We start from the raw sequence: 11,432 nt of genomic DNA, 5'->3' as shown, positions 1-11,432 counted from the left end.
ATGTTGTATCTCCTCCTTTCCAGATTGTAACTCTCATTTATTTTTCTTGCCTAACTGAATTAGCCAGTATCTCCAGTAAAATATTTCCACTAGTGTTAGTGGGCACCCTGTCCTGTTCCCCACTTAGTGGTAATGTTATTTTCAATTTCCTCAAGGGGTCTGGAATAGAAAATTCCATCGTTTCCTGACTGGTTAATATCTGAAAGTAAACACATACACAACTTCAAAGCATTGATTTATTAGAAACATTTGGTGCAATGTAAGTAACCATACGATGAATCAGCCTGTAACAGAAAGATGAGATGAGGAAAGCTGATACATTTTTCTGTCATCCACACTCCAGAAGATAAAAAAATGTTAAAGGTGCACCATGGCTTGGCTAACAGTTTTAATTTCACACATGAAAAGTAAGTTTCATGAAGTAATAAATTACATGACAAAATTCAAAGATTAAGTAAGGTGAGGGTATTCAAAATAAGAGCACCGAATCATTTCTCAAGAAGGCATTAAACAATGAGTGCAATGTTGCTATCTTGAATGTTTTCTGAAAAATACCGATTAGATGGGGGTTTTCAAGAAAATCTGCCTGTTGTCAGGCAGTAAGTGGTTGTTCCTGGCATGGCTTTTGAGGTGGATGGGGAATGAATGGTTGGTTAGGACAGTGGTGGGTGGTAGGTCTGTTGGAGGCTGTCTGAGCCTAGACTTCATGGCCACAGAGCAGCAGGGCTCACCTGGGGGAGTGGGAAGCCAGGGTTTCCCCAGGCTCAGTTTCTCTGATTCTCCAGTCAGGACTCCCACGGTGACCATGAGTTCTTAAGGGAACAAATAAGCTCCTTGGGTCACAGTCCCAGAAAGACATTAAAGGCACTTTAGGAAGAGCACAGTTAAGAGCAGTCTACCTGTCTCTAATGGCTGCTGCTGGCCCCCCGCTCAGCAGCTCTGTGCCATGGGGAAAGTTCATTGGTCTCCTAAGGCTCAAGTTCATCATGTGTAAACACCTACCTCTTAAGGTTGGAATAAGAAGTCAGATGATAATGATTATAAAGGTCTTGGGGACAGTCCCAGCACACACATGTGAGCCCTTCTGTGCTCCTGGGGTGGGGAAACCAGCCTTACTGCACAGAAAGAAAAGTGTCCCATACGATATCCATCAGAGATCCCCAACCCCTGGGCAGTGGACCGGGACTGGTCCACGGCCTGTTAGAAGCCAGGCCGCACAGCAGGAGGGGAGCGGCAGGCGGGTGAGCGAAGCTTCATCTGCCGCGCCCCAGCGCTCACATCGCCACCCGAACCATTCCCCCACCTCCAGGCTGTGGAAAAATTGTCTTCCACAAAACCGGTCCCTGGTGCCTGAAAGGTTGGGGACCACTGATATACATGCTCACCTGATTTGAGGAAGATCATTTTGATGTTGACATTTCAGGAAGTTGCAAGGAACCGGGAGTGTCACGGACTGCGAACATGCTCGGGCTGGTGGACGATAAATGGGTGGCATTTGGATGCTAGCACCTCAGCGTGGAGGACCATGTAATCTATCATTGATTCTCTCGCATGGTGCCACAGTGAAATCAGACCCAAAGGCAGCATTTTCCACCTGCACTTGTGCTTGTGGTCTTGACTGTCTCCATACAAGCTTGGATTTTTATTGCTATTACTTTGTGGCTTTTAAGTTCAAGCCCTGATCTCTTCTTACGTTGTCCTGATAGAAACTGCCCTATATAATGATTTGGGATACACAGTCCTGGGTCTTCTGGGGTCACAGTGGTAGAAGAGGGGCTTGTCCTGAGAAGGTCATGTGGCCAGAGGCAGCACCCTGGCCTTGTACAGGCTTCCTGGTTGCCTCTGACACCAGCACAGACCACAGATGAGCTGTAGCATCATTCACCTGCCTTGATCTGGCATCTCAACAAGGAGATGGACATGTTGCCCACTGGGGCCACCGGAGAACCCTTATTTGGGGCACACTCAGACAGTCATTAGCTTCCAGAATTTTCAAATACATCATAACCTCACAGAATTATTCATGATGGTGTCTGAGTAAATACAAAACACTTGGGTTAGTGACGGTTAAGATGCCTTGTGGGGCTTTTTAAAATGACACTTCTCAAAGTAGGGATTCATGAGAGACGATCCTGACTCTTTCCAAGTTTTGCTTCACTGGAATGAATTCAAGGATTCAAGAATTCCATGTGCCATATGACTAGTACATAATTATTTTTTAGACATGATACATAATTCAGGAATTTGCTCCATCATTGCAAAACCAAGCATTCCTGGAACAAACTAATTACACTTATTATTAAAATATGTATAGTATATATTTTTAAATGCTCAACAGAAAATTGCAGGAAATACAATCAGAAAATTCACAATGTTATGCTTTTGCTTTGTCCTCTGGACTATGGCCACTTGCTGGCTTAAGCAGGGCCATCTCCTGACGGAAGCACAGCACAGCACGGAAGGCTGAGCAAAGCACCAGCTGCCTTCCGGAAACGGCAGCATGACTTCAGGAAATGACAAACATTGTCTAGTGTCCATGGATCCTGATGGAGGCAGGAGCATCTCACTCCTGTATCAATGAGACAGAAGCGCAAAAAGACCAGTTAGTCAATTACACGTACAAACTGCGGCAAGTCATTATTAACTCAACACTGCAAAAGTTTTGAGTTTCATCTCTAATGCTTACATAAGTGATGTAAATCGGCGTTTGGATCACGACGCTCCCGGAGAATGCAGTGCTGCACAGCACTAGACTGATGGAATATTAATAGAATTTAAAATTTAAAAACCCTATGATCCATTAAACGTGGGAGTTCGGGGTTAGACAAAAACAAGAGGGTTTCCTCATGCCAAGCATTATCACAGGCTGATATGCTCATTGCACCGTGGTCTCCAAGCGGGTGATGGCATGGCACACTTCTCAAATGGACTCACGCCAAAGGAGAGCCGTGCGACTGTGGAGCATCTCTCAAGGCTGCCTTCCTCAGCGCACCTTGAGGAGCGCTGCCTGGTGAGCTCAGCCTGTTTTACAGCTGCCTCAGCAGGGAAGGGCCTGCAGTGCCCCACGTTGCTGAGTACAGCACTGATGAACTGAGTATAGCACTGCCTCACTGAGTACAGCACTGCCTCACCGAGTACAGCACTGATTCACTGAGTACAGCACTGATTAACTGAGTTCAGCACTGATTAACTGAGTTCAGCACTGCCTCACTGAGTATAGCACTGCCTCACTGAGTATAGCACTGATGAACTGAGTACAGCACTGATTCACTGAGTACTGCACTGCCTCACTGAGTACAGCACTGATTCACTGAGTACTGCACTGATTCAGAGTTCAGCACTGCCTCACTGAGTATAGCACTGCCTCACTGAGTACAGCACTGATTCACTGAGTACTGCACTGATTCACTGAGTACAGCACTGATGAACTGAGTACAGCACTGCCTCACTGAGTACAGCACTGATTCACTGAGTACTGCACTGATTCACTGAGTACAGCACTGATTAACTGAGTTCAGCACTGCCTCACTGAGTATAGCACTGCCTCACTGAGTACAGCACTGCCTCACTGAGTACTCTTCTGCACTGAAGGTTTCTACATCCATGTCCTGCCTGACACTAAGTGAAACAGGTTCAAGGGAAAATAGGAGAGGATTAAACGTTTAAACACGTCCCCTGACCAATTCATGCCCCTCACTCCCTTCCTGCTCTCATTGTGGGTGAATTTCAGAATGTCCTGATGAAACATCAGGGACACATCCTGGAGAGACAGGCAGTGCCAGACAGGACAACCAGAGGGCTACACGTGATACTCTGTCTCTTTAAAAAATATATATCGTTTGGAATTTTTCATCTTAATTCTTGTGAGATTATAGAGAATCACAGGGGAAATTAAGGTGAAAAGCTGTTAATTCCAGATTCTGGGGTTAATTAGCTCCCTTATATCATGTGCCTGTAGGAAGGTGTAATGGGTATGATAAGAGAGACATGTATGGTTTCTTTTTTATAAGTTCTTAAATCAGGAGATATTTTAATTGCATCAGAAAGCAAGATGGTACAGGAAAAGAGACGTCTTTCTAGCAGAAATCACCCCAACTTCTGTCTAATGGGGGCTGAAATGGAAAGATTTTTCAAGTCCTGTGCGAGACGCTCCTGTTAATTAATGACAGTAAAGGTGCCTCGGACCAACATTTATAAGGAAATCGGCAGTTCACTCCCCCTGCCTATTCCAATCTGCAGACGCCCTGATCTCAGGATCGGGAGAGCGGACCATTCTTCTGCTGGGCGACACCCATCTCCATAATTGTTTCGGGCACATTGGTTATGCAGAGGAGGTGGGAGAGGCCCCGCAGCACCCACGGTGATGACGCAGTCACTCACCCTCCTTCCCCCATCCCGTGACGCCTCAGGCCGGTGCTTCCCGGACACCAGCTGTCCCACAGGAAGCTGCAGCCTCCCTCTCTCCCGCCTCCTTTGCTGGTTGGAGCTGCAGGATCATGGCCTGCAGAGTTTCCTTCACCATCTGGAGCTCCCTCTTGAGAGACTGTGCACACGTTAAGGAACACAGGCGAAGGTGACAGGCGGCCCTCTCAGGGATCTGGTGAGAGGCACATGCCTGCTGGAAGCAGATGGGCACTCCCCTCTAACTGCGGTTTCAAGTTCCTCCAAAGTGTAGGCATTAAATATTAATACCAATGCTACGCTTCTTTTAAGAGCAACTGCAATTTCTAGGAGGCCTGAGGTCATTCACTATCTCAAGTAAGGTTTCCAAAAGGAAAAGGAAGAGTCAGCTCTTAGACGGAGACAGATGGCAAACTGGGACGCTCCACGGAATATGGTCAGTGTGACTGTATTCCTGCTCAGCCCCAGGCTGGGGGAGGGCAACTGTCACATCCAAATGCTCTGACAGTGGAAAGGGCAGAAGGCTGGAACTCAGAGCTCCAGGACTGGGGGCCACCATACAACCAGACTCCGAGCGATGAGCTACAGTCCCTATTGGTCATCCGCCAGCCTTGTCACCTTGTGCAAATCACTTTGAACCTCAGTTTTCACACGAAACAGTGACTTCTAAACCCCGTTAGGGTCTAATCTGCTGTCACGTGTTATTATACTCCCAGGTGCTCGTAAAATAGCCATTCGGGGCCTTGCAGATTTGACGGAGTGCAGGGAGCTTGCCTTTTCTGGGTTGGTTGGTTGGTTTTTTTTTAAATGGTTGGGTTTTTAGTTTCATAACCTGTAAAGTTGTTTCTCATATAAATAAAACAATCATAGAGAACTCAGTGAATAATTATATGGAATAAATAATATGCCCGCCATTCTCTTAAAAGATGAGCTCTCTTCTAGGGGTTTAAGCTGGGGAACATTTAACCAACAGTGATTTTCCTGTCTGTCCACAGTCAGGCCCCTCTGTTCTTTCCCTTTTGTACCAGAACAATCCTAAGATAAATATAGGAGGAGTGATGGATAGAATTCTTTTAACTTAATAAGCAAACTAATTTAACTTCATCTAACAGGAACTAAGAGGAAACACAGAAATATGTTGACACCACTTAGATGCTGTTAAATCATCACAAGAGGTCAGACCACTTAAATATTACTAGATCAGATGTGGAGAAAACAGAAAGCTTTGGGAAAAGCAGTTTGCAGAAATCTTCCCACTCACAGACTGTCCACACCTACTACAATGTGGTTTTATTTAAGTACAATGTCAATGCAATGTCAAGAGAAAGAGATATCTTTAGGTTATGACTATGGAAAGCTTTCTTTTTTCCTGTTTAAAGAAGGAACTCCAAAGGATCCTGGGAATTATGCAAATGAACCTCACCTAAGCAAAAATGCTGAGCCACCTTGACAAGCCTCTGGCAGCTTTTCATCCTCTTGAATCCCCACCAGACTTCATCATGCATGTAATTTACATATACCCTACTATGATGATTCACTCCTTGCACTTGAACTTGAGAGGAATGAGGATGGGGTTGAGGAGATGGGCAAGAGGTGGGGCAAGAGAAGAAAGTACCCAATACTTGTGTTTTCTTTCTTCTTTTTTAAAAGACTTCATTTTCCTGCATTTCTCTGAACAGCTCTGCTAATCTTTAGTGAAAACACATATGACTTTATACAAGCAAGAGCATAAGTGGTCCCAGGCAGAACAAGCTGCAAATGAATCACCAAGTTATGCTACATTTATAAAGAATAAGCGTGGCGCTTAAGCAGTTTATGAATCTCGACAAACTCCCGAGACTTCGTTACCTTTGATATGCAGCCTGGGACTACAGGCCCCGCTCTGTAATATGCTGAATGACGACCAAGGTTTTTAGAGAGAGAAAAACTGAACCAGACCGAACTGCTTCTTAAAGAACTCGTAACATTTCTGGCACTGGCAGAACACACTGAAGACGTTTTTAAAAAGAGAGTGAGAGAAGCCACAGAAGAAAAAGACTAAGTTATATAACACATCAGCCCCTCAGACAACAGACAACAGTCTCCAGGGACACAGGGAGGAGTGACAAGCAGAGGGATTTGAGGATGTGACCACCAGCTCTGGAACCTGGAAAACCATAGAATGCTTTCATTGTCTCACTCATAAAATGCAGATTCCCATACCGTCTTCACAGGGCTAGGGTTAAAAGAAATCTTTTTTCTTGTGAGAGTATAGTGCCTTTTGTGAGATGAGGTTTAAGGTTTATTTACTAAAATAGCAGAGGTTGTTCTGTCTAAGTAGGGCCAGACCTCAGAAATCCTGGAAACCTCCTTTAGAACCTATGGGGTAATAAACATCAAAACGATTAAAATCACGTTTTATTTACGAAATACTTCCCTCTAACAAGCCTGCTTGTATGATTCCATACTACATGTGAGTTCCAAAACATTCTGAATGTGCTTACATGAAAGAGAGTCCAGGATAAAATGTGGAGTGAGGGGGGGAAAGCAAGTTGTGGAACAATGTGTAGGGAATGATCCTAATTTTGCAGAAACAAAAAGGACAATAGAGATAAGCCATGTCTAGCTGGAAAAGCACCGAGGAGGACACAGGGGTAGACTTCTCCTAGACATTGGTACTGGGAGGGAGATGGAGCCTTTTTTTTTTTTCATACTTCTGTAATATTCACAATGGACATGCATCCTTTCATAGTTCAATGTGTTTGTTCAAAAAGATACATGCATCCCAATGTTCATAGCAGCACCTTTCACGATAGCCAAGACATGAAAGCAACCTAAATGTCCATCCACAGAGGAATGGATAAAGAAGATGTGGTACATACATACAATGGAATATTACTCAGCCACAAAAAAAGAACGAAGTAATGCCATTTGCAGCAAGGTGGATGGACCTAGAGATGATCATACTAAGTGAAGTAAGTCAGACGGAGAAACACAAATATCATATGATATCACTTACATGTTGAATCTAAAATAAATGATACAGGTGAACTTATTTACAAACCAGAAACACACTCAGACATAGGAAGCAAACTTATGGTTACCAAAGGGGAAAGGTGGGGGGAGAGATAAATTAGGAATTTGGGAGTAACATATACACACTACTATATATAAAATAGATTATCAGCAAGGACCTACTGTAGAGCACAGGGAACTATACTCAATATCTTGTAATAACCTATATGGGAAAAGAATCTGAAAAAGAATGTGTATATATATATATATATATATATATATATCGGAATATATATACCTATGAATATATATCTGAATATATATATATATCTGACTATATATATGAATCACTTTGCTGTACACCTGCAACTAACACATTGTAAATAAACTATACTTCATAAAAAGATAATTAAAATTTTAAAAATAAAAAAGCAGATTAAGCATTTAGTGAAAATAATTTAGAAATATCTTAAGAGAAGTATCTTTTTATCACAACTCTTAAATATTAGGATAGGCTTAATTTAATCTATTATTCTGATTCAGCAATTTAAAAAAGCTTTAAAAAAAAAAGAAAAAATACTAGAAACATTTTCCCATCTAGCAGTTGGGAAAATAATCACGTAGATAGAGATCCTCACTCTTTCCTTCATTCAATCAAATACTCAAACATTTCACAGCTCCTACTGTGTGCTAAGAAATGTTCTAGACATGGGAAGTAGGGGAGTGAACAAAGTCACTGCCATCATGGGGCTTATGTGCCACTGAGTGAGAAGAAAATAAACACACAAGGGCATGCGGATAGATCGTGAGATGGAGCCATGGCAGGGGTTGGAGCCGGGGAGAGACGTGATCTCCCTGGCTGCTTTAATCGTTAGTAGATTAAAGGATGCGAGGGCAGAAGCCTGGAGATAAGAGGAGGATTTTGCAATAATTCAGGCCATAACCAGGTGGTGGCAGTGGAGGTGGTGAGAGATGGTCAGATTCTGGATGTTTTGAAGATGGCACCAATGGCATATGTGACGGACTGGAGGTGAGATGTAAAGGAAGGAAAAGGCAGCAAGAATGACTCCCAGATTTTTTATCTAAGCAACGAACTGGAAAAATAGACTTGCAATTGATCAAGAAGGAGAAGACTGGGAATGAGTCAGGGTTTTGGGGGGTGGGAGTGGGGAGGAACTGGAGTTTGGACACGTGAAGTTGGAAAAGCCTATTTGTCAGCCAAGTGGAGATGCTGAGGAGGAAACAGACGTGAGTCTGAGGTTCAGAGAGAGGTCCAGGTTGCAGATGTGCACTTGGAGGTTATACTGAAAAAGATATCTTTACAAACATTTTTGCAACATTTTCTCACTGATTTATAGAAAGATAAACTAACCCACTGGATACATCTAACCAAAATCTTTTTTTTTTTTTTTTTTTTGCGGTACGCGGGCCTCTCACTGTTGTGGCCTCTCCCGTTGCGGAGCACAGGCTCCGGACGCGCAGGCTCAGCGGCCATGGCCCACAGGCCCAGCCGCTCCGTGGCATGTGGGATCTTCCCGGACCGGGGCACGAACCCGCGTTCCCCGCATCGGCAGGCGGACTCTCAACCACTGCACCACCAGGGAAGCCCCTAACCAAAATCTTAAGACTACTGGTGTTGGATTTTCTGATTGCTCCTCCAATAAGCTCATTGTTTTTTGTCCAAGTGCTGAGGAAATCAAGTAAAACTCCAGTACTGGAAGTTATGTGTATAAGAGGTGCTCACTCCATCTAAGTGCGAGAATAGGTCTCCAAAGAGTTAAATGATTCTTCGAATGCCTGCGCCCTAGAAACCTCTCTAGCTGAGTATGTGTATCATTCCTCTGTAACAGATGTGCCACCAAACATCTGTGGCACCTAAGAAAAGTGCATTAATTACAACAGTGGCACAAGGATTAACATGCCAACATCTTTAAAAACACCTTTGAACCCAAGACCACCTTGGGATAGACTACACCTGAATTAGGCAAGAATATTACTTCTTTTTTTATCTCTTTTTTTAAAAATTAATTTTTATTGGAGTATAGTTGCTTTACAATGTTGTGTTAGTTTCTGCTGTACAGCAAAGTGAATCAGCCATACATATATCCCCACTTTCTTGGGTTTCCTTCCCATTTAGGTCACCACAGAGCCTTGAGTTCCCTGTGCTATACAGTAGGTTCTTACTAGTTATCTATTTTGATACATAGTATCAATGGTGTATATATGTCAATCCCAATCTCCCAGTTCATCCCACCCCTCGTCCCTTTGCCACCTTGGTAGCCATACGTTTGTTCTCTACATCTGTGTCTCTATTTCTACTTTGCAAATAAGATCATACTCTTGATAGTAAAATTGTGCAGACCGTGTTTGCAACGAGCAAGGAATAAGACAGCAAGGCATGTTTCACAGATGTCTCGCAGTGGTTACACAATACTGTCTTTTAGGGCAGCCATGTGCAAAGATCCTCAGATTCTCTAAAAGGGGTCTTTTGTTTATATATAGAAACAACTGAGTGATTTACTGCCAGTTGAGATGCCAAGCAATCATTTTAGTAGCTGGGTCAAAAGTAGGTCTTCAGTTCACCTGCCCTGAACTAGTTCGCTTCCAAAAGAAACAACAGGGCTCCCCTGGTGGCGCAGTGGTTGAGAGTCCGCCTGCCGATGCAGAGGACACAGGTTCGTGCCCCGGTCCGGGAAGATCCCACAAGCCGCGGAGCGGCTGGGCCCGTGAGCCATGGCCGCTGAGCCTGCGCGTCCGGAGCCTGTCCTCCGCAACGGGAGAGGCCACAGCAGTGAGAGGCCCGTGTACCGCAAAAAAAAAAAAAAAAAAAATACAAAAAGAAAAAGAAACAACAGTATGTCCTTTGCAACAGCTACTCATTTGCTAAATTATTTCTTCATATCAGCAGTGATTCCTCAGTCCTGGGAATTTTCTTTCATTCCCAAAGCCAAAGGTGAAGGACACAGTTGTTGAAGAGCAAAGAGGAAAGCCCCGCCTACACGCGACCTGCTTCAATGGATGTGATGCTTGCACAGGGGCCCTCCCTGTGGTGCCCACCTAGGGCTAAGCCAGCAGCGCAAGCCCGGTGCCCACACCCTCTCCTGGGCTCCCTCCTCTCCCTGCTGTGAGGCTCCAAGTCCTGCTCTTGCCATCCCACTCCCTTTGGTGGGATGCCGCCATATGCATATCAGCCCAGGGTACGCAGTGTTCAAACAGCAGCCTCTTAGGGTCTCAGTTTTCTCATCTGTGAAACTGTGGAGCTCCATGATGGTCACAATCCCTCTCGCAGCTCTTTAGCCCTAGAAGCAGAAAGCATTTCCAAGGAGGCAGAGCAAGCCCCTCAAACTCCCCTTCCCTTTGTCTGTCACAGCTGCACATTTGAAAGCTGAACCAAGCAAGGGCTCCTAAGGGGATGTGTTGTTTGTGCAAGTGCCTGGATGTATTTAGAGTATTTGCACGCCATCAAGCACCACCAAAACGAATCGATTAGGCACCACGTGTTCCAAATAAACAGAAAGAACGGAATTCCGGGAGAGCTTCCTGGACGTGAATGCAAATAGAAACACAAACAGAGTAAGTCTGTCCCTGTCTTATCTATGACTCAGAGGCGAGCAGAGCTGCCCTGGGGGCTCCGAAAGACGCCCAGAGTCCAGATCCTAGGTGTCCTTCTTTCCTTTTGAAAGTATGTAGTAGAAGCTGAAAGAGAAAGGAAAAACTCCCTGCTAAAAAAATCCACTTAACCTAGATGGTTTTCAGTTCAAGCATTATAAACGGGGAGGAACCATTCCATACACTCAAAATGTTTTTCAACACCCAGCTGCTAATTAGGATCCCAAATGACTGTGAAATTATACTAGAGAGTCACACTAATGCCCCTGAAAATCCCGGCTTGAGTGGCAGTGAAGTCACACCTCCCATCCTCGCCTCAGACACCAGGCGTGAGTCACCTCTGCGAAGCCAGCTCTTCCAATTAATGGTGCAGACGCTTCTCACATGCTCGCCCCCAGGTGGCTGACGGGCTGGGGGTGTTATTCGGC

General features: G+C 44.5%; 1 protein-coding gene across 2 annotated transcripts in view; it reads right to left on the bottom strand.

Annotated features, from left to right (window-relative positions):
* Window positions 1-241: 241 nt before the first annotated feature.
* The window catches only part of DISC1 (DISC1 scaffold protein), a 347,039-nt gene continuing 335,848 nt past the window's right edge, over window positions 242-11,432 (bottom strand). The window contains exons 13-14 of one of the 2 annotated variants that reach the window (XM_032609168.1): window positions 4,381-4,545; window positions 242-2,569 (exon numbers count right to left, since the gene is read on the bottom strand). In XM_032609168.1, the coding sequence (XP_032465059.1) occupies window positions 4,406-4,545 (140 nt within the window). In that variant the 3' untranslated portion in view covers window positions 242-2,569; window positions 4,381-4,405. Of the gene's footprint in view, window positions 2,570-4,380; window positions 4,546-11,432 lie in introns of those variants that run through there. The other variant, XM_032609170.1, reaches the window with a different exon arrangement.

This window comes from Phocoena sinus, chromosome 16 (genome assembly GCF_008692025.1).
Source record: "Phocoena sinus isolate mPhoSin1 chromosome 16, mPhoSin1.pri, whole genome shotgun sequence".
In the NCBI taxonomy this organism is placed as follows: Eukaryota; Metazoa; Chordata; class Mammalia; order Artiodactyla; family Phocoenidae; genus Phocoena; species Phocoena sinus.
Note: the sequence above shows the minus strand (reverse complement) of the source record. Positions and strands in the feature narration are given on the sequence as shown.